Source organism: Castor canadensis, chromosome 8, assembly GCF_047511655.1.
Source record: "Castor canadensis chromosome 8, mCasCan1.hap1v2, whole genome shotgun sequence".
Lineage (NCBI taxonomy): Eukaryota > Metazoa > Chordata > Mammalia > Rodentia > Castoridae > Castor > Castor canadensis.
In genome coordinates, this window is record NC_133393.1 from 74,198,294 (window position 1) to 74,222,094 (window position 23,801).

Consider the following 23,801-nt stretch of genomic DNA (forward strand, 5'->3'; position numbering starts at 1 on the left):
CCAGAGAGCTTTTTTTCCTATGGCTCTACCCAAAGAGTAGAGAGCCACCTATTGTCTCCCTGTCTCCTAACCCAATCATTGTACTTTGATTTGTTACTGGTCAAGGCCCACCTTTTGATCTGAGAATGAGCTCAGTTTCCCCAAAGGAAATTACTCCATAGCAGTGGGATATATACATTAACTATATCTGGATATATTAAGAATTAGGGGAACAAGGGAGAGGATGCCAGGCAGGCAATCAACAACGCCAGTACTGTGTCTTGAATTCATTAACTCAAAATCTTGACTAACTGAAGAAATTGATAACTACATAGTATACACACACACACACAGTCCCACTATGTAGCCTAGGCTCTAAAGACTTCACATAAAAACACCTCATTCCAGTGCTTCTGTAAGAAACAAGATGATAACTTTGTACAAAAGAATGGATATTGCACATAAAGCATGAAGTAGATCTTGTGTTGAACACAAGAACTTAATAGCATTTTATGTACAGTTTAAAATTTAGCGTGTATATACAAATTATGACACTGATTTAAAACATATGTTGGTCTACTTTGCTGCTAGGATTTTTCCTAAACCATTATTGTACTTCATAATCTCCAGCAGTGAATTTCTCAATATAAAGACTTACTTTATAAAATATAAAATGCATTCTAATAGGACAAAGCCTAAAGGCTTTGAACAGTTTAACAAAGCACCATGGAAAAGAAAATCTTAGACACCAGGAGAGAGACAATCAAAAGCCAGGCAGAGAGGATGAAAGGAATGAAGGCTTGAGATGGTCAGGGACATGCTTGGGTAACGATCTAACGTGTTAGATTGATGTGTTTGGAGAAAGATGCCTTTAAAAGATACAATGAGAAATAAGTTTAAGGATGTGGGTAGAGGTCTGAATAGCCCTGAGTGGTACCTATAGTCTGGATTTTATCCTCAGTCCTGAAATTTCATGAACCTCTAGTCCATAAAAATTTTTTATACATTGCAGTCGGCATTGTTCTTTTTTTTTTGGTGGGAGAGGTGGGAACAGGGTCTTGCCATGTAGCCCAGGCTATCTTCAATTATGATCCTCCTGCCTCAGCCTCCCAGAAGCTGGGATTGCAAACGTGAACCACCACATCTGACACACAAAATGGTTTTTAAAAGGCAAAACACTGGGCTGAAGATGTGACTCAACTGATAGAGTGCCTTCTTAGCAAGCACAAGGCCCAGAGTTCAAGCCCCAGTACTGAAGAAAAAAAAAGCAAAATGTTGTTCACATAAGAGCTAATAATTAGACAAGATGTCTGAGAGAGAGATGAAATCATTTTCAAAGAACAGCATGAGAGAAGAAAGTGAAAATGAGGAAAGTAAGTGCTGGGAACTGAAAAAAGATATTTTAAGGAAAAAGTAGATAGTGTTAACTGCAGCAGAAGCTATGGAAGCTACAGTTCAATTCTAATTGCTTTGTTCTAATTTTGTTCATTTCTGGTTGAATGTTCTTTTTTTAAACATTTTTATTAGTATCTGATAGTTTTACAGGGAGTTTTGTTGTAATATTTCCATATATACATGTATTATACCCAGGTTTGATTCATCTCCTCCATTATTATCCCTCCTACCCAATTCCCCTTCTTAAAATAACTTCAACAGGTTTTAATGTTCTGGTTGAATGTTCTTTTGTTGCTGGAAGAAATTGAATACTTGAGAAACTTAAGAAACTTCTTTGATCAAACTTTATGATAAAGTGTTTACTACTTGAGAAATATTGCCCAAGGTTCCTTTTCCAATATGTGAATTTTTTTTTTTTTCAGGAGACTAATGAACAAAAACTTTACAAAATAGCCAATGAACTTTTGCTTACAGAAAGAGCTTATGTCAACCGACTTGACCTCTTAGATCAGGTAATGTTTTCCCTTTTGGCATATGCATCATTTTAATCTAGTAATTAAAGTTTTAGAAACTGCCATGTGAGCCTGACTGTTTTGGCTAATGAAAGCCATTTGCTCAAGGAAATGGCACTTCCAGTGTCATTGGTAAATTCACTGAGTATAAGCATTTTTTCTAATTTGTAAGAGTAGATGTTTCTCTTTGCACAAGTCACAAAATGACTTTATCTGTGTCCCATAATGTTAAGCATTAGTCTGTTTCTTGGACATTTACTATAAGGCCATGCCACTATTATAACCTAACTACTAAGATATTGGTGATGCTAAAGCTAGCATGACAATATTGCTGATTCTGTTTGTCTTGTTTGCTGTTGAACACTATGTGAGTAATTACCTGATACAGTCATAGAATTTTGACAGTTCACTGTATTCAAACTTGTATGAAACATATGCCAGGCTATCCAATCAGTATTTGTTGAATATGTGAATCTACTTTATCACACTTTGTACTTTCATCATGGTAGAGCCTTGAGGATGATATCATGTATGCATTTGGAGAGATTTTAACTACATAAGACTAACTATTGAAAACTAAAGCATTGGTACATTACTAATACAGACTTCTATTGTTAAAAGAGAAAGTTGCCACCCTTAAGTGTTACTTGCAAGAAGAATTATCCTCCTCCTGCCATTAGAAACCTGGAATTTCATGGCAACAAGTGGTCCTGGGCACATGTTGCCATGAGTTCCTAAAGGGAACTTAGGTGCTGGTAGTGTGAACCTTAAGGAGCCAGTTGAAGGTTTGTGTTTTGAGATTGAAGCTCAAATACTCACTTTTCAAGGAAATTCACCATAAAATAAAATTAATTCATGTGGCGTTTGGGCCTTTGAAACAATTTTTCTTCCCCATGGGAATTATAGGCCTATAACATTGAGATTTTCCCATTGTAGAGATTCCCTCTTAGCAAGTTGTATTTTTTTTAAAGCCAAATTGATTTGGCTGCTATTGCTGACCTTTTAGAATGTTAGTGTCTTAATTACTATAGTATCCTATCTATTGGAGTCTCTAAGGACATAATTTTGTGTTCTTTTTGCCTCCCAAGAAAATACAATGGAGATGAATTCAGAAAATGAACAACCATCTGGACATTATGAAGGAACAGAACTCCTTCTGCCTACATGTAACAGAGTGGCATTAAGAGATATAGTAGCCCTAGTGGAATACAGTTAAGACTACAGGGTGCTTTTAATTGTTTTATAATTCTCATTAAGGCACCTGTTACTATTTACAGAATAAGATTTCCCCCACCACACACACATACGAGTGTTTCAAGTTGTCATGCATTATTATTTACTAAAAAGCAAGTAAACATCTGAAAACTAAAAGGATCTTTTGCTGAATAGCAGCAGCTCATGCCCATAATCCTAGTGACTTGGGAGGCTGAGATTGAAAGGATCAAGGTTCAAGGCCAGCCTGGACAAATAGTTTGTGAGACCTCATCTTCAAAATAACCAAAGAAAAATGGACTGGAGGTGTGGCTCAAGTGGTAAGATACCTGCTTTGCAAGCATGAAGCCCTGAGTTCAAACCGCAGTCTCATCAAAAAAATAAAAATAAAAAATAAAAGAATCTTTTGTTCAATCATTGGCCAGATCCTAAAAGCTTGTTCTATTGGGAAAACTAAATCATTCTCCTCCCTTTCCAAGGTATATACAATTTTAATAGGAAAAATGAGATTTACGTTAACAAACTACAATGAGAGTATTAAGTGCTGTAGAAGTCATCAAAACATAATTAGAAGTGAAAAATACAATTATTGTGTGTAATAAAGCATTTTCACATTCCTTAACTCTAGCTATGGATCAGAAGGGTAAATCCTATTAATCTCTGGCACAAAAAAGGTATATTATAAACCTTAACATTCCAAGAATAAGCGCATAACCTGGGTTAGAATCGAAGCTTTTTTGTTTTTGGCAGTACTAGGGTTTGAACTCAGGGCCTCATGCTTGCTAGGCAAGTGTTCTTAACTGCTTGAGCCACTCCACCAGTCCTTTTTGTGTGTGTTGGGTATTTTTGAGATAGGATCTCGAGAACTGTTTGCCCAAGCTGGCTTTGAACCATGATCCTCCTTATTCTCTGCCTCCTGAGTAGCTAAGATTATAAGCGTGAGCCACTGATGCCTGGCTATGCTTCCTAGTTCTTATTCATGGTTCTTTCAAATCAAAGAATGTATATTCATTTCTACATTTCAGACAAGGATTGATTTCTTCAGCTCTGAACTCCATTTATACAACAGCAATTTGAATGAATACGCTATAACCTGAGCACAGTGCTAGTTGGTTAAACAACAAACCTAAAGGCATGTCTGCTTTATTCTTTACTCAGGTGTTTTATTGCAAATTATTGGAAGAAGCAAACCGAGGCTCATTTCCCGCAGAGATGGTGAATAAAATCTTTTCTAACATTTCATCAATAAATGCCTTCCATAGTAAATTCCTATTACCAGAGCTGGAGAAACGCATGCAAGAATGGTAAGAGGAGTGGATAGATATGATGGTCTAAGGCAATTATGCAAGGTGCTGTGTTTTTTGGTTTTTAAATTGAAGTAGAAATGCTACATGCAGCTAAAATTGGACATTGTGCCAATTTTTCCAATTGTGCCAATTTTTCCATTAGGTCGTACATTTTCAGCTTTCACTAAAAAGAATTTCATCTCTGCTCTCCAAGCACTTTTTTTTTTTTGGGACAAAGGTCCATGCTGGCCTTGATGTGCTGGGATTTCAGGCACGTGCCACCATGCACAGTCATAGCATCTCTCTTTACTATACCATTCCTAAACTCCATTTGGAAAGGTACCTCTTTATTCTCTCAGTGAAGTGGTTCTGATAAAGCACAGGGTGTGTGTTGAAGGTGATGGCTTTATCTGGAGTCCTGTTAAATTGCTCATTTTATAAGAAACCTTAATGACTCATTTCTATATTTGAACAGGGAAACTACTCCCAGAATCGGAGACATCCTTCAGAAATTGGCACCATTCCTTAAGATGTATGGAGAATACGTGAAGGGATTTGATAATGCCATGGAATTGGTTAAAAACATGACAGAACGTGTTCCCCAGTTCAAATCAGTGATTGAAGAAATTCAGGTAATAGGACAGTTTTGTTCATGGTTATGAATTAACTTTTCCATATATATCATATGGTCTTCTAGATCTAAAATTGAGATCTAGAGATTTTATCTGCTCTTCTTACCCAAACTCCATTTTGGTCTGAATTATACAAAGATCATCCCAACATAAAGTATTTGTTAAGCACATGCCACATACTAAAGGGTGAGTTCTCCATTTGTTTTTGAAACCAGTAGAGGCTGGCTTTATTAGGGTCTACATAAATTTATAAAGCAAGCCAGACATGGTGGTACACATCTATAATCCCAGCACTTGTGAGGCTGAGGCAGGAAGAGAGTTCTAGACCAGCCTATCTAGTGAGACCCCATCTCAAAAAAAGAAAATTTTTGGTTTTGGTTTTTTGCAAAGTGAGTTTCCAGTCTTGCCTCTTTCCCATTCTCTTAGTGGTTCAAATATTGGAAGGAATATGTAGAATGATTGCTGTCAAACCTTGAGATTTTAGAAATCTCTTGGGTTTTTGGTCACTATATATCTATATCCTGATTTTCTCTTATTTTACCAAACCTGTTTAGTAATTCCATAGTAATTTCTACTCTCTAGTCAAAATTCAAAATTGTTAACAACTTACTCTCTGATGCAGTTTAAATATGGAAGAGGAGTTCTCTGTGTCACATAATACTCTTAGTTTGAATTTTGTGGCTTCATGATTGCCAGCCACCTTTGTGTTATATAAATAGTTTTTATGGCATTTTAATTTATCATAGCCTACTTCAGATTACACGAGCCTTAATTCTGGTAAAATACAGACACTTTGCTCCAATATATCTCTGCTCACTCCTGCATGCTCAGTTCTGTTTGTGTCATATAGCACACTTCCATGTGCTTTAAATCCAACAGTGTAGTGCTATAATTGCTTTGTATAACTTTATGTATTTTTTAAAGTTATGGGAAAATATGAGAAAATGTATCTATAAATATATTTTGTATTATAATTTGCCATTTCTGGAGTAATTTGCTTTCAGCATAAAAATGATTACTGTTTCTTTTAAAGTAGATTAGCTAACAATGAATTCTGCTAGTCTTGTTTTTGTCTGAGAATGCCCTTATTTTTCCCTCCCTTTTGAATGCTAATTTGAATACAGATTCTTGGTTGATGGACTTCTTTTCCCACAACTTTGAACATTTCACTTTTCCTACTTTCTTCCCCCATTATTTCACATAAGAAGTCAGCCTTTGACTTGTTGCATCTATTCCAGGAATGGAAGGAGGTGAGGATAAAGGAGAATGATGGAGGGGGTAAATTCAACTGTGGAAATACTTGATACATTGTAAGAACTTTTGTAAATGCCATAATGTACCCCCAGCACAACAATAAAAAAAAAAAAAAGAAGAAGAAGAAGAAAAAAAAAAGAAATCAGGCTTTGCTCTTGTTAGTACCCAGCCACTTGTCATGGTCTGTTTTTCTCTTGCTGCTTTAAGATTTTCTCTGTTGTTGCCTTTCAGCATTTGGAATACGATGTGTCTAAATTGTGTTTATCCTACTTTTGAGTTGGTTGGGCTTGCTTGCAAGATTATTTTTTAAATCACTTTGAGTTTTCAGCCATTTTATCTTCCTTTATGTGTTTTCTATCCTTTTCTTTCTCCTTGTTTTTTTTGACTCCCATTAGACAAATGTTGGTTTTCTTGATGTTTTCCCACACATTCATGAAACTGTTCATTTTTCTTCTTTAATCTTCCCCTTTTTTTGTTCTTTAGATTGTACAATTTCTATTCCTTGTTCTTCAAGTTCCTTGATTATTCTTTCATCTCAAATCTGCTCTTGAACCCCTGTAGTGAATTCCTTACTTCAGTTTTACGTTTCAACTCCAGAATTTCCATTTGGCTCATTCCCCCTCTCTCTCCATCTGTTTCTCCCTACCTCTCCCTTTACCCCTTTGAAAATTACTATTTGTGCATTCATTGATTTCATACTTTCCTTTCATTCTTCAAGCATTATCGCATTTCCTTAAACATATTCTTAGTAGCTATGTTGAAGCCTTTATCTGCCACATCCAACATCTAAAGACACGCAGAGGCAGTTTCTATTGTCTGCCTTTTTTCTCAATTACAGGTCATACTTTATCTTTGAATGTCTCATAGTTTTGTGAATATCGGATATTTTAGAAAACCTATCACAACAACTCTAGATACTCATTGTCCCCACTGAAAGTGGTTGTGATTGTTTTTGTTTCTTTGTTTAGTAACTTACTTAGACTACATCTGTAAAATCTGTTACTCCTCTAGTGTGCATCACTAATGTCTCCATTTATGTTTTCTGTTGACTATTGTGTTTATTTGTGAGCCTGACTTTCTAAAGATTGTCCTATGTCTGAGTAAGTTAGGGGGTCAAGCAGCTGTTGGACAGAGGTGCTCAACTTTCTAGAGCCATTAAGCTTCTCTCCTGTGTTGATGGACTTCACTGTGGGTAAGGGGGTCCCTTTAAAAATCAGGTCACATTTGAACCCACTGGGCCCTTTCTTATCTCCTATCCACATGTACACAGTCTCAGGAATGCAAGGAGAAAGTACTGTCTTGGGTTATTTCCAGTCTCTGTTAATCAGCCACACAATCTCAGCCAAGAATGTCTCATGATTATCCCACTCACAACCACAACTTCAGGCTGGCAGAGCCATTGGCCATCTCCTCCCACCCACTCCATTGTTCCTCACTTCTGATGATGGGGTTTCTCTGTGTGGGGATTACCCACTCTAAATCAAACGAACCCCCTTCAACCTGAGCACAGAGGCTGCAGGTTCTCACAGCCTGCACTGCCCTAGCAGAGCCCTCACATTGACAGAGCTGGAAGAAGGATGGGTGGAGTCCCTAGCCAGAATACCATAGGTTCTCACTGATCTATAGCTCAACAATTTTTAAAGCATAAATGCTTGTCAGATTATTGTATACCTTCAGTCAATTTCTAAAGTTGACTGAATGGTTGTTTTTTATGTAGCTTGACAACTGTTTTAATGTGGAAGATTTGCCAGTGACCACATTCAACCACAAGTCCTGCTTCATCTTCTTCATTCCTTTTATCAGCATCTCTTTTCTTTTATGATTACTCATCTACCTTTGTAAACACTGATCCTTTTTCTTTTATTTCATTATTCTTGCTAATACTTGAATTTGGACAGAGATTAATTTTTTTTCATTCTCTTTGCCTCTTTATCTTCAGTGACATCCTATTTTTTCATGTCTTAATTATCATGCTGATGATACCTCAAGGGTTGCTGTTCCTAGTCTAATCTTCTATCCCTAACTCAAGCTACTAATGACTAAGTGTGGTTTGCATATTTTTGTGTGAAGATCTTATCAAAATAAAGTCAGTTTCTATTGATAGCTCCAAAGCAATTTTTCCATCTGATTTTTTTTGCCTTGCACAGAGTAGGTAATAATTCTGACATGTAATTGGTTGTCTTAGATGACACCATTTCTCTCTCACTCACTAGAGCATGACAACTTTTGATCTGTCACTTTTCCTCATCTGTATATGCTCATTTTGTTGTGAGATGCATTCAAGGTGTTCATAAGCACAGTTCATAGTAACTTACTAAGTGGTGGCAATAATTATGGTAATTACTGTTTTATCAAATTCTATATTCTGCAATGTCTGTCTTCCCCATATTATGAGGAAATGACATGAGTTGTAACAAGCGTGGTAAACTAGAACTAAAGCAGTGTAGTTTAGACTTTATTGTCTTCCCTTGTAGTTATTTCTCCTCAGAAAACTCTATTTTTTCTGAGCCTTGGTTTCTTCATGTAAAAATTTGTGCATCCATCATATTTTCCTGGAGATACATATATAATAGCTGTGTTAGGGAAAGCCAAATGAGATAGTTAAATTTATAAAAGTAATACCTTACATTTATTAAGGGGAAACTTTTATTCCCTGAGCTTCCACATCAATTTTGGATTCTTAATTACTTTCTTCCTTAACTACAATAACAACTTTCCAACTAATTTCTCCACATCCCCCTAAGGCCACATTGCAGTAGGGCTAATCTTATTAAAGCTTAGATGTAATAACATCACTCCTGTGCGCAAAAACCTGCATTATATCGGCTTGACTGTGAGAATCTTTGACACTGTTACCTCATATTATTTTGTCTTCCTTGTCCTGTTTACTTATGCTTATCTTATTCACCAAGAAAACCCAGCTGCTCCCTTTTTCTGAACACATTTCATGCACCACTACCTTGTGCCTGTTCTCTCAGGTCCTGCTCCTGGACTTGCTCCCTAGTGTTCCTTACTTCCCACCAGCACCTGCACCCATCAGGATGGTGCTAACTGCTGTTTTCCTTCTAAAGCCTTTAATTACTTGTTTGCTTTGAATGTAAACACTATGTCCCAATACAACTTTCATATCCCTGATTGTGGTATAAGTTCAGTAGGTATTTTAATGGGATTTCTGCTTTGTGTAATACGAAAACACAACCTGTTTTTCCCTCTCTTAAACATATTGCAAGCAAGTAATGCAGGCTTGATTTTGCTCTACAAATTGGAGCTTGGTTTCTAATGAAGAAGAATGCCTTGACCTAATGAAAAATAGATTTTTCTTGCAGATAACAGGAGGCCCAAATCTTATCATTTTATATGAAGTCTTTTTTTTTTAGTTCAAAGGAATTGACATTTATGACAGCCTTATTATGAAATAGTTTCTGCTAAGTCCAAAGACATTTAGTAGAGTTGGGTTTAGTGAACCTCATTAAACAAGTGCATCTTTTGAAACTCTCTGTAGAATGATTTGATAATATGATTTCATAAACCCTTATAGTGACAATAAAAGTGGTTGCTAGCAGTTTGGAATTTTCTTGCTTAAAATTCTGCTTCATTTTTTTTCACTAGATTTTAGTAGTCCTCAGACTTCAATGTTACAAGAATATGGGGTGTTTTAAAATGTGTGTTCTCTAGCTTCTTCCTCCAAAATTATGATTTCATAGATTGGGGTACAGTTCACAAGTCTGCATTTTTTAAAACACCCCAGATATATTTAATGCAGATAACACAAAGTCACACTGTGTAGAAAACTCTCACCCTCAATGAAAGTTCTGAATATATTACATTGAGTTTTTAGACTGGCTAATGTAATTTTCAATGTGCCTTTAAAAACCTTGCTTGTTATAGAAACAGAAGATCTGTGGGAGCTTAACTCTGCAGCACCACATGCTGGAACCTGTTCAGCGGATTCCTCGGTATGAGATGCTCCTTAAGGACTACCTACGGAAACTGCCCTCTGACTCCCTCGACTGGAATGACGCAAAAAGTAAATGCTTTTCCCTCATCCAGTATAGGATCATGAACTTGTAGCTCCAAAGTGAGATATGTGTCACAGCTTCTTTAGTCACACATTGTCATCAGAAAATAATTTCACTGGAAATTGCTATCAACCCTCAATTAGACAAACCACTTTCGAGCCAAAATCAGATTTAGAAAAATACAAATAATGATTCCCTCCTGATTGACCTTAATCTCTGACTCTGAGATCTGAAACTCTATTCCTAGAGACATCTGGAATAGCAGTACACAATTACTTTCTCACGAGAAGAACACCACCATTTGGAGTTTCAAGTGCTATTTAATTAGACTGATGCACGCTGAGAAAGTTGACATTTACCATGTAAAGATAACCTAACCAAAGTTGGCCTCACCTACTCTAAGATATAACAGGAAATGATACACTTCATTGTCTAATAACATTTTCTCTGAGAAAACTTTATTCCATATGTTAGTTTTTTTTTTTTAATTTCTTCATCAGGTTGGAATGAAAGGCTTTTTTAAAGACTTAATAATATTTCAATAATGCTTTAGCTTTCTTGCACAATTTTTGTTTATTTTGTTTTTGGTGCTAGGGATTGAACCCAGAGCCTCACATATCACGTGCTAATAAACATGCACTCTACCACTGAGCCATACCTACAGGCCTCTGTTGCAGTTTTGAAAATCAATTAAATTTTGAAGACATTATTAAAAATTTAAGAACTAGAAATGGCTTTGTATTTAACAAGTGCTAATGATAGTGGTGTAATGTTTTAAAACATTGCTGTTTTCCCTTATAATTTCTTGCTTTGTATTATAAATGGACTCAGACTTTGGAGCCTGAGTCTTGTCTTGAATACAGCTGTCTTCATTGTGTTTTCCCACCATCAAAGTGACTCACTGACACAGAAACTTCTTTCTCCTTTCTTCTTCTCCAGTTTAGCATGAATTTGACTTGCCATTTTCCCCTAGCCGGCTACTTCCTGGAAATTCTGCCACATCCCTATTTTCCACCCCTCTAGCCCAAGTGCTGAGTTTTAGTGGTAGAGCTTTGGTAGACTGGAGGTAGAATTCCTTGAAATTGTCATTTGAGCAGTGACACCAACCTGTCTTACTTCGTCTCCCTCTATCCTGGACCCTGTGTCAAATGAACAGGATTGCCCAAAACTGGATAGTTCTTGAACATGAAACTAAAAATGCAGTATCTCCAATATCCAAAACCTTTTCCTTTCCCTAAGATATCTTTGTCAAAAGATAAGAAAGCTGTGGAGATAGTAGGACCTTTTATTATTCTTCCTGGCTTCCCACTGCTACTCACAGTGAAATCACAGAAGGGCTTTTAGAGACCTAAAAGTAGAAGAGAAGCAACAAAAGCACATTCTATTCAGCAGTGTAAAGAACACAAAAAATGTAGGCCAGAAGGGATGGGGTTGTTGTGGAAACAGAGTTGAGCAGGCCAGTATTCACAGGACAGAAAAGAAGTGAAGAAAACAGGACATGATTTAGGATTGAGAGGTATTCCCTGGGGTTGATCCAACAGAAGCCCTTGGCTTCTGTAGCTCCTCTCCAGCAGCCCCTGAAGCTCCTACAATGCCCATACCACAAAGTTCCCATCCTCCCTCTCCCTACCACCTCCCCCAGCAACAAAACCTTCTGACACTGGCTTCAAAACACTCCTGTTCATCTGACTGAGGCTACAGTTGTGAATGCATTTTTCCAAAGAAAGTGGTCATACTTAGTAGTTGATTTTCTCAAAAAAACTAGTATATTATAGAACCTTGAGTCAGAAGGCCTAGGTTCAGCTCTGACCCTACAGTATCTTGGCTTTGTCGAGTCGCATCACTTCATTTCTTTCATTTGCCAGATGGAGCTAATATGCTTAGTGCTCAAAGATATGTAAGAACTAATTGGTAATACAGTAGTCTCCCTTTATTCCCAGGGGGTCCAAGAGGTTTCATGCACTCCTAAAACCACACATAGTACCAAACCCTACATGTAGTACTGGTTTTTTTTCCTTGTACTTACCTACTTATGATAAGGCTTAATTTATAAATTAGTCACAATAAGAGATTAATAATAATAATAGAACCATTATAATAGTATACTATAATAAAACTCACCTAGAATGTATAAATTCTGGAATTTTCCATGCAATGTTTTCAGACTGCAGCAAACTAGCAGATAAGGGGGACTACCGTACATATGAAATCACCTGGCAAAATGTTTTGTGCCTGGTTAGTATACACTGAAAGTACTTGTTGATTTTCAAGGCCCATTACAGATTAAATACACCAGTGAGCCTAAAAATTATATGTGACTGTTTAAAAGAACTACCCTCCAAGTTCAAGTAATCTGCTTACAAATGAATTTTCAAAAGAATCCAATTTGTAAGTGGAAATTGCTGCTACTTTCATGGTGTTTTTGGTCTCAGATTTTAGTTTATTCTTATTTTAGTTTATAAGTTATTCAATTACCTAATAGCATAGGAAAGACAAAGCATATTTATTTATTTTTCTTTTTTTCCCATTCAGAATCACTTGAAATTATATCTACAGCAGCAAGCCATTCTAATAGTGCAATAAGAAAAATGGTAAGTGGTTTTTAAGAGGAGACAGGAACCTTCTGGTTAGACAATTGTAAATAGCGTAGCCTAATACTTTTGTAGGTTTGGACTAAAGTGATCAGATATAAGTGAACCAAAGGAAAAAAAAAAGTTTATAAAATATCTAGTATTATCTGTAATAATCCTCTCCCCTCTTTCTCTCAGGTTTTATTTTATACCAGAATGTGTGCTAACTCCCAATCCCCCCCAAGTTATGCAGATTTTAGTTAAGGTAATAGTAGTATTCATCACTTAATTGAAGCCTTCTAATAGTTGATCTTGCTGTATTTTAATTTCCCAGGAGAACCTGAAGAAACTCTTAGAGATTTACGAAATGTTGGGAGAAGAAGAAGACATTGTAAATCCTTCAAATGAGCTAATAAAAGAAGGACAGATCCTTAAACTCGCTGCTCGGAACACATCAGCACAAGAACGCTATCTTTTCTTAGTGAGTATTATAGTGTCAGCAAGCTGCATAAGAATAATTCACTGAAATTGTTGTATATATCCTGGAAAAGTCTGCTTGCTTGCTCCCAGAGTACTTACATCTAACCTGGTTTAGTTGACACAGTCAGGAGTCCAAGAGAGAGTATTTTAAGTAACTGAAATTCTTGTTCTGTACACTTAATTAATGGGTATAATCTACCTGAGTAGTGCATACTGAAGACAATTTAACCATTCTGTGACATGTAGGATCTGATATACTTTCTGAAATCCTTTTTCTTCTTTTAAGTTGTCTCTCCTTTCACTCTTAACAGGCTAATAGGTACCATTTCCTGGATATTTTGTTGGCATACTATTTCCTGGGACATCAGTTCTATTAATCCTCTATAATCACTATTTTTAATCATTGTAGGTTAAACTCTGTAGGCAAGATTGTATCTAAAATATCTATGGGGAATGTGCATGAATTTGTCACACAGTTCCTTTTCACTACAGTCAATCCTTATCCCTTTCTTCACTTCCCAGAAGTGACGGTCTAGGACTTATATCAAACATAAGAGCTCTTCCTAGGGCCTCCAGGCCATTATTTTTTTAAGTCTCTGTTCATGTGACCTATATTCTTTGTTACTCCTATGAATTCTGTTCTCTCTTCTGTTTTTTTAGCTCATAACGATAGCCAACATCGACAGAGTAAGCTAACGTTGAAGAATTGCTCAATGAATGTTAGCTGTTGTTGTGATTTGCTATTAAGGCAAAGAGACACGTTAATAATATAAAGAGGCTGGATGCCCAGTGGCTAGCTTTTCTACTGCCAGGCATTCATGTCACCAGCCACAACATGAGTTGTCCTCAGGGTTGGAGAAGTTTCTGTCAGCTGTTTCCAACCTTCCTTGAAAGGAAAACTTTATAGGAACTGTCATGCAGAGGAATTTTCAGTATCTTGTAGTCATTTTTTAAAAAGTACATTTGGTTACATATGACCCAGATGTTCTATTCTAAGTTTGTTTAACTAAAGCAACACAAAAAAAAAAATTGAAAACCTGTGTCCACACGAAAGTCAAAACTTGGTACATCTATGCAGTGGAATATTACATGTCAATGAAAAGAAATAAAATACTGATATACACAGTTTGGATTAGACTCAAACATTAGTCAGTTGAAAGAAGCTACTCACAGAAGGCCACATACTATATGATTCCATTTATATGAAATGTCCAGATTATTTGAATACATAGAGACAGGATATAATCAGTGGTCGTCTAGGGCTAGCAAAGAGGGGAAATGCGCACAAGGTTTCATTTTAGAATCATAAAATGCTCTACAATTGGTGGTAATTGTTGCACAATTTACTACTATACTAAAACCCATTAAATTGTACATTTTAAAAAGTAAATTTTATGTTATCTGAATATTAGCTCAATAATTTTTAAAAATGTGTAGATGTGAGGCTAGAGGTGGCTCAAATGATAGAATACTTCCCTAGCAAGTGCAAGCCCCCAAGATAAAGCCCCAGTACTGCCAAAAAAGGCTACATAGGTTTCATTATTCAGTTATGGTAAGGAGGTGATTACTATTAAAGACACAGATCCCTAGAGGAGGAGCCAGGCCTACCACAGGGAAGGGACAGTAGGGATGCTCAGGGTCCGTGAAGAGGCTGAGGGAGCAAGCAGGAAACGTGGGCAGGAGCTTTTGTGGTTTCCACAGGAAACAGTGGGCAAGGCAGATAAAAAGCGCAAGAGGGGCTGGTTTCAGTCATATCAGTGGGCTGTGGAGTGATTAGGGCGGGGCAATAAACAAAGGTGTGGCTGTGATATTGGCTCGGATTGGTTGGCTTCCATATGGTAGACGTGTTTACAAATGAGTCATTTTCACCTCTAGGAACTGGGTAGTCCTGGAAGGGTCTGTCCCTTTAGTGTCGACAAGGCTTGAAGATATCAAAGCATCATAAGTACAGAATAAAAATGCACATTCAATAACCATTGTGGGCAAAATGGCCGGGAATCAATGTCTGCCCCTGTCTTATGCTAGAGGTGCCTGGGTCATTGTCCTCTCTTCTTACTCATTAGCACTGTAGTCTCTGTTCTTAAATATTTAGTTCTGTGTCTTACCAATTGCCTTGAGAATTGTTTTGAATAGTTTTAGTATCTTGATATAGAGCCAAACTAAGCTGCTGTTTGGAAGAGAAATACAAAGAGTCTTGGTGGGGGAATAAGACAGTGACTTTGAGGAAAAAACCATCTTGTTCTTGTTATTATCAGCTACCAAACATAGCACACCATCGCTGCCCAGGAAAATGGAGTCATGTGGGAAGAGTTTCAGAAAAGCCACACTCATTTATATTCTGAAGACCATCTTGGAAACATTGACAGTATAGTGTTCATTCATTTAACCCACCCTCTCTTTAGACCATACTTGTCATGTTTATTCCAATGGAGCATCTTGTTCTTTTATGTGCAGAAACTACAGAGGTACCCTATTTATTTCTTTGCTCTGTAGAAAGAAAAAATGAGAACTAGTTTTCTGTTTCCTACTCTGGGCATATTACATCTGGCTGAAAAGCCAAATTCTATTTAGCATCTGATTTCACATTCAAATGATCTCATATGTTTGCATACTTGCTTGACTTCACACTGTACTTTTTTACTTTTTTTACGCTAATATAGGGTACTTTTTTTAAACTAAATCACTGTATTTGGCATCTAAAGGTTTGAAAAAAGAAAAATCACTAAATTATCTCAGAGTGACCCAATAGTTTTTTTCTTGGCCTTTTGGACTTGTTCTATTCTTTATTTCCTTGTAACTTGATAGATTTGGATTTTTTTCCCCTTATTTAAACTTTGAACACATTCACAGACTAAGTACTGTAAATATCCTGTAACAATACATTACCTTTTTTTTGTTTGTAAGATTGAGACTTGCTACTAGATTTTGTCACAACCTAGGACATGTAGCGATTGTTTCACCAGTCTGAGATTGCTTTGCTGATCACCACTTGTGAGCAGTGGGTGTGGAGGAAAGGGAATCTCCTACAATGCAAGAGAAAGTCCATATACTTGGGGTTGTAGTTGCTATAACTTCTTCTTTCAGTACCAGGGGAAACCCAGAGAGAAGCCTTCTCTTGGGGAAGGTGATGTGATGGTGGCTTTTGACATAGGAGTAAGGTTCACCTAAGGAGCAGGACCTCTTTACATACGCGCCATCTTACTATTGCATCCCGTAAAAGTGCTCATCTCCACCTCTGTGAAGAAGATAAATAAGATTTTTACTGGCTTTCGTTAGATTGTAATTAGAATTCTTTAATATGTAATTATTGACAACTTGGAAAATAAAGTCCCACTTGGGACACTGAGGCTTCTACATAGGGGGACATAATAGTGAAAGCATGAAAGGAAAAGACAGTCATGTCCTCTTACATGAGAATAGCTATGAAAGGCAAGTACTGAGAACTTTCATATTCATAGACTTACATATCTAAAATAACAAGGCTTTGTAAAGCAAACTTAAGCACAAGTGATGGATAACTCAGAAGTTTTATGCTACAATATTGTACTTGTCACTCAGCTTGTAGAAACAGTTTGGTTATTGCTGATGACTTGAAATCATGAGTTCTGTCCCTTTGGTGTAGCTCTATAGCCCATCCAACATGCACAGCCCTGCCCAAGTCTCCTCCTGAGGAGGACTTGATGAAGAAGGAAAGAAACATTAACTTCAAAAGTAAGGAAATGAGTTCCTACCCTGGTCACTCTATGATGTGGATGGTGCTGAGAACTTGAGAGTTTTATTGAGTCTCTAAATTCTGTGCACTACAGTGAGGCCACTACAGTGATTGCTGTATTCAGCATAGTGGACATAATGAGAGGCATAGGTCCTTGTCCAGAAATGTAAATACTAGTGTTTACCTAGAATGTGTTTAGTGCTCTTTTATTTCTACATTCTGCATTGTGGAACTGAAATCTATGACAGTGGTTACAGGAAGTTACAAAACGTTGAGGGAGAAACAACTGATGAGAAATGTGTTTTCAGAATGAGTATAGTAGACCAAGTCACATAAATATGTTGGGATGTTTTAAATACCCACTGGCATTTCTTATCTTTGGCAATAGCATAGAGCCGAGCAGAGAACCTAGCAGGAAAGATCTAGAATTGAAGCACTTTGTATGTAAAAGCACTGTTCTGAACTCTTCTAATTTGTTGCCTCATTTAATCGTCTCGGCACCTGTAACTTTTTTGTGGGAGTTAACCACCCATTGGGTAGAGTGGGAGCCTGAATGTTTATGGTCTGGCCTCAGAGTACTCAACTGAAACTCCATATAGAGTCATATTTTAGAGAAAACTTGAAAAATAAATTGAGAAATCTTGATGAAACAAATGAAATAAAAATCATGTTGGTATTTCAATAGCACATGCTATTGAAAAAGTAAATCTTAAAGATGATTTCTGTAGTACCTAATTACTCTTATCTTAGAAAAATGTAGAAACAACTTAAAAAACAATAAATATGAAGTAAGAAGTATGGACCCACTCCCAGGAATCTGCCCACTGATGAACCTAAATATTTAAGAGTTAAAACTTTACATGTTTTAACATATTAAAAGTGAAAGCAGTGTTTTCACAGTCAATGACAAGGCATTTGTACTCTATCAGACTTTTGACAAATTTTGTAGTCCTGGATAGCAAAGAGCTATTAACTGCTGACTAGAAATGAGGCACTGTCCATAATTTGATTTAGTTTCAAAATAAAGTACTTTGTTTTAAAAATGCATATTGTAAAGATGTAATGACTCCTTGATAAAATTGATGCTTTTCTGTTAATTCATATGGTAATTCTTAAGATTCAAGGACTCAGAATACTATACTGCTGAAGAATATTGCGAACAAGTATAAAATATGGATCTTAGCCATGTGTCTTACTTTTTTTATTAGGTTTAGTGTGCCAACCTAACTTGAACTAGTGAAATTTGAATTAATGAATTGGCTGTTTTTTAAAAAAAAAAAATTTCATTGCTTTTCAGCCAGGTGCCCATGGCTCATACCTGTAATCCTAACTACTTTGGAGGCTGAGATCAGAAGGATTGAGGTTCAAAGCCAGCCAAGGCAAATAGTTCATGAGACTCCATCTCCAAAACAACTAGAGCAAAATGGGCTGGAAGTGGCTCAAGCAGCAGAGCACCTGCTTTGCAAGCATGAAGCCCTGAGTTCAAACCCCAGTCCCACCAATAATAATAATAATAACAATAAATGATAGTAATTTGTCTTTTCTTCTAACAGCTATTGTAGATTTGTCCTCTAAGGCACAATAATACACCAGAAATTCTGGTGTATTGAGGGCTTCAACTTTCAAAGAACTTCAGTTTGGGGCTGGGATATAGTTCAGTAGTATAGTGCTTGCTTAGTATGTACAAGGCCCTGAGTCCAGCACCACACTTCACACACACACACACACACACACACACACACACACACACACACACACACACACACACACAAAGGAGCCAGGCATGGTGTGGTGCATGCTTACAGTTCCAATACCCTAGAGGCTGAGGCAAGAGGATCATGAGTTTGAGGCCAGCCTGGGCTGCATGGTGAGACCCTGTCTCAAAAAAACAAAGCAACATATTTTCCCAAAAAAATTGTGTGGAATTTCTGTCCAGGGCTTCTATCAATACTGGCCAGTTTTCCTTTCCTTTATTTTCCTGTTTATTGATATGTGTTCTGCCTCCTTGCAGTTCAACAACATGTTGCTATACTGTGTGCCCAGATTCAGCTTGGTGGGCTCAAAATTTACAGTTCGGACCAGGGTTGGCATTGAAGGGATGAAAATTGTGGAGACTCAAAATGAAGAATACCCACATACTTTCCAGGTATCTGGGAAAGAGCGAACACTGGAACTGCAGGCCAGGTGAGAAAAACCCTTCCTACCACAGCTTTCTGGAAAACATCAGAATAAATTGTAGGTCAGAATGTTCTGAGAGGTTTTTTTTCCATGAATGGCCCAGATCTCTGGCAATCTGGTTGAATATAAATGGAGAACTGGGAGTTCTTGATGAACAGACACCATGTCTTCCTCTGATTCCTCCCCAGTGCCATGCAAACAGTAAGCATTCAGTCCTTCAGCTCTTAAGAATGGCAAGACACTCACAGGTTGAGGGTGCTGCAATCCAGTTAGAATATTGAGACTTGGAGGAAAACATTTGTTCCTAATTTTTCCTCCTTCCATTCCTCCTTTTTGGTCCACAAATATTTATTTGATGCTTATTCCATACTAAACTGTGAATCCTTCAGAGACTCTGCATTCTTCGGACTAAGGAGCACCTTGAAAGAGAAATGTTCAGAGTGTGATCAAGATATGATTCTCTTGCCACAGCTGTAGGATACATGAAGGGTACTTGGGGCTCGGGTGGCCTTTGACAGTCAGGATTTCTGGAATATGGTTCTTCTTGTATGCCTTAGTGAGTGGAAGAGGAAGGGTTGACAATCTGGGCTAATGTTCCTTGGCATAAATATGGTGAATGTAAGGGTGTGACCACTATAGGTCACAACTAGCTACCTTCATGCATGGACCACTGGAAGATCAAGTGTTGTTAGGTTTAGAAATAATCTGCTCTAGAAGACAGTCATCCATCTAGCCTACAAAGGGCTAACATGGTAAAAGTGTGGACCCTCCTGCAGCTACAGATCTGCGTGTAAAGTACTAATCCCAGTGCTAACAATGTCAGCACCCAAGAACCCATGGAGAAGCAGAGAGTGCTCCCATTCCTTTGCACAATAGCATGTAGACATGATTGCTCAGATGAATTTATCCTGGATTATTTGTACTTAGTCAAGGGCTTAGGGCTGACAAAGTGGCTTAAGTGGTAGAGCACCTACCTAGCAAGCATGAGGTTGTAAGTTCAAACCCCAGTACTGTCAAAAAATGTTGGTTAAAAACCAAATACTAAACTAACATTTCTGATAAATTTTCTTTAATAATCAAAAAGAGAGAGAGAGACTAGAGAAGAACAAATCATTTTACCAGGAATCCAGACCTAGGGAATCTGTGAGTTGGTGAGATTACAGTTATGAAAGGTATGACAAAATGGGAAAGTTTTAATAAACAGCCAGTTCTTTGATTTCCCACAAAGAATATATATTGAACTCCCCATTACCTTACCTAGGAAGCAGTCAGGGGACTACTCTGAAGATAGTGGGTAGCATTTCAAACTGGAGTTTAAGAGATGGAGGACTTGCTTTTGAATGTCATGGTTATCCTACCTCATGGTGGTATTTGGGTCCTGGCCACTCAGAAGCCAAGGGAAGGATGCCTGGTGCTGTGCTGAGGACTCTGATGTGAGTCAGTGTGACTCACTGAGGTACTGGTGCTGGCAACAGGGAGCACTTATCAATAGCTGTGGTCATCATAGAAGTCATTGTAGAAGAATGACGGTGTTGCCGGCTCTGAAATCTGAGCACACTTCCAAGTATGCAAACCCAGGAGCTGTTTTTGTAACAGTCAGAGAGATATTTCTAAGTTGTTTCTAAGATCTCTTCATTTGCCTGAATGGAGACTTCAGCCCTTCATTAGCAAGGCGTTTCTTAATGAGAACATTCCAGTGAGCATTAGAAACATGATTGTGCTTCCTTCCTTAAACTTCTTATTCCCTAATCTCATTGCTAGTTATGTTTATGATTATATAGTGATACTGAAAATCTGAATTAAGTAATTACTTTCCATCTGATCTATAGTGGCTCTCAAAAATGGAGATAAATATTGAAGTTTCAAGAAAGTCAGAGCATCAGGATTACACAAAAATTGAGTGTATATTTGGAGGTGTTTAGAGAATTTGCTTCGGAAGCCAAACTAGGGGGAAAAAAATGGGTCCCTTTTTCTTGCTAAGGTATGAGTCAACATCAAGTCTGACCTCTTAAATTTGTGCTTCCTCTTCTCTGTTCAAAAACATATAGCATAAGCTGTGTGGGATGGTGCGCCCTTGTAATCCCAACGCTTGAGAGGTAGACGTAGGAAGATCTCAGTTGAGGCCAGTCTGATCTACATATTGATACCCTATTTCACAGAAACAAGGGCTGGGGTTGTATCTCAGTGGTAGAGTCCTTGCCAAACGTGTTCAAGGGCCTAGGTTCAATCCCCACATTGCCGAGCGTCTGTGTGTGTGTGTGTGTATACACACATGTAGTATCAAAACATTACATGGTACCCCATTAATATGTGCAAATTTTATCTTTTCATGTACCATTTAAAAATGAGAAAAAAGAGAAAAATAATAAAATATTGCTTCATGTAATAGTGTTTAGACGGTGATTTTCTATTTGTAAATGGCAATTTAAAATCTAGTAATAGTAAGTTAAATAAGAGTGAAAAAACCTTCCATGACTTAAAGAAAAAAGAAAACTAAGGCAAAAGGCACTGAAGTCTTGTCAAGTTTCTTTGTCTGTATTTAAAAGGCAGCTTCCAAATAACTGAGCCTCCAGAGCTGCAAAAGCAGCAGTGGAGCAGTGCTGCAAAAGCAGCAGGGAGTTTTTTTGTTTTTTAGGGGCAAGATTGAGACCCCTAAGGTGGTAATAAGCAGAATTTCCATGTGACAAGATTTTATGTTCCACCAGCATTCCTGGCACATCATGGTGCTCAATAAAAATAAACACTGGAAAGACAGATGGTGTCTGTCACAGGAACAAACCCTGGCTAGTCTCATGCATGTTTTGTACCTGTTGGAATGAGGCATGTGGCATTTGGCCTAGAGTTCTTCAAAGTTCCTAAGTTTAGAGGTCGTAGTCAATTTAGAGTCCACTAAAGGAGATTCTTCAAATACATTATATGACTACAATCAGCTATGTAAGCTGCCTGCAAAAGAGAAGAAATAAAAAGCCAGGTAAAGTGGTTCACATTTGTAATCTGAGCTACTCTGGAGGTGGAGATAAGGAGGATCAGGCCTCTAGGACAGCTCAGCCAAAAAGTTAGTGAGATCCCATCTCAAAAGATTGGCATGGTGGTGCATGCCTGTCATCCCAGTTACTCAGGAGGCATAGGCAGGAGGATCATAGTCCCAGGCCAGCCAATGCAAAAAGCAAGATCCTATCTGAAAAACAACCTAAAAGCCAAAAGGACTGGATATGGGGGTGGCTCAAGTGGTAGCATGCTTGCTTACCAAGCACAAGGGCCTGAAATGAAATCTCAGTACTGCCAAAAAGCAAAAAGAGAGGGAGGGGAAATTAAAATTGTTTATCAAAGGAAATGTTAAATAGCTTCCTATGGTCTTTTGAATATAGTTGTAAGATTATAAGAACAATTGTAATCTTTTCTGAGATGGGCTGTGAGGAGTAGCCTTTACTAGCTTTCATGTATTTTGGAAAAGTGGAAGATTCACTGTTCTGTGCTCAGTAAGCTAAATATCACTCTCCCCATGCAAATTTGTGGGTACCAATGGTAGTAGTTTGATACTTTGTTTTCAGAAGAATTTATGTGTTCAGTTGCCAGAGTCTGTTTAACATTTATTGTAATTCCTTCCAGGGCCTTCCTGATTTTTCTAGGAAGTTGGAACAACATTAAAGCATAGTTTTATTCACCAGGTGTAATTCATTAATGTTCTCTGCATTCACTTTAATTTGTTTTGTTTTAGTTCTGAGCAAGACAAAGAAGAATGGATCAAGGTAAGCCCGACTTCTGTTTTCATTTTTGGTACCTCTCTGTTAGTACACAAACATACACATATTATTGTTTGTTTAATATAGTCATCAGAACTTCATTCAGTTTTAAAGATGATTCCCATCATAGACATTTAGTAAAGTATTTTCCTTAATTTGCATGTGATACTCTAATGTGTGCTTTGAATTTCATTTATATTTTAGGCCCTTCAAGAGACTATTGATGCTTTTCATCAAAGGCATGAAACCTTCAGAAATGCAATTGCAAAGGATAATGACATTCATTCTGAGGTTTCTGTAAGTTGAATTAAGTTCTTAACTCTAAGCTCTTACCTCTTTGTTGTTTGCAAAACATCTGTCCAATCATTTTATTAGCCAGCCTTTTCCCTTTGCAATCCCAGAAATGGCTGTTTAGACAGAATCTCATCCCTTCTTAAATGGTTACAAAGTAAAATAGAAAGTACCTCTTCATACTCCTTAGATCTCTTTGAGATTTTTATTTCTTTTCCTAGATTTTGAGTTTCACTACATGGTTTGAACAGTGCTGTTAGAAGCACCTAAAAAAGTAATAAAAGGGAATTACAATTTTTTCTATTAAAATTAAATCTTACTTTCCTTTTTAGACTGCTGAACTAGGAAAAAGAGCCCCAAGATGGATCCGAGATAATGAAGTGACAATGTGTATGAAATGCAAAGAATCTTTCAATGCATTGACACGGAGAAGGCATCATTGTCGAGCATGTGGACACGTAAGTGAGATTTCCTGGTCAATAAGGTTGCTAGTAATTATGTAAGTGATATAAAATTACCAACTTGAAAAAGGCAAAAA

The 23,801-nt window shown here is 37.3% G+C and overlaps 1 protein-coding gene across 6 annotated transcripts in view; it reads left to right on the forward strand.

Moving 5' to 3' along the window:
• The window catches only part of Fgd4 (FYVE, RhoGEF and PH domain containing 4), a 216,761-nt gene that overhangs the window by 171,950 nt on the left and 21,010 nt on the right, over positions 1-23,801 (forward strand). For all 6 annotated transcript variants that reach the window (XM_074083096.1, XM_074083100.1, XM_020167950.2 and 3 more), the window contains 10 exons: positions 1,797-1,886; positions 4,257-4,402; positions 4,860-5,016; positions 10,159-10,297; positions 12,822-12,880; positions 13,194-13,340; positions 19,063-19,235; positions 22,948-22,978; positions 23,177-23,269; positions 23,596-23,721. In XM_074083096.1, the coding sequence (XP_073939197.1) occupies positions 1,797-1,886; positions 4,257-4,402; positions 4,860-5,016; positions 10,159-10,297; positions 12,822-12,880; positions 13,194-13,340; positions 19,063-19,235; positions 22,948-22,978; positions 23,177-23,269; positions 23,596-23,721 (1,161 nt within the window). The remainder of the gene's footprint in view (positions 1-1,796; positions 1,887-4,256; positions 4,403-4,859; positions 5,017-10,158; positions 10,298-12,821; positions 12,881-13,193; positions 13,341-19,062; positions 19,236-22,947; positions 22,979-23,176; positions 23,270-23,595; positions 23,722-23,801) is intronic.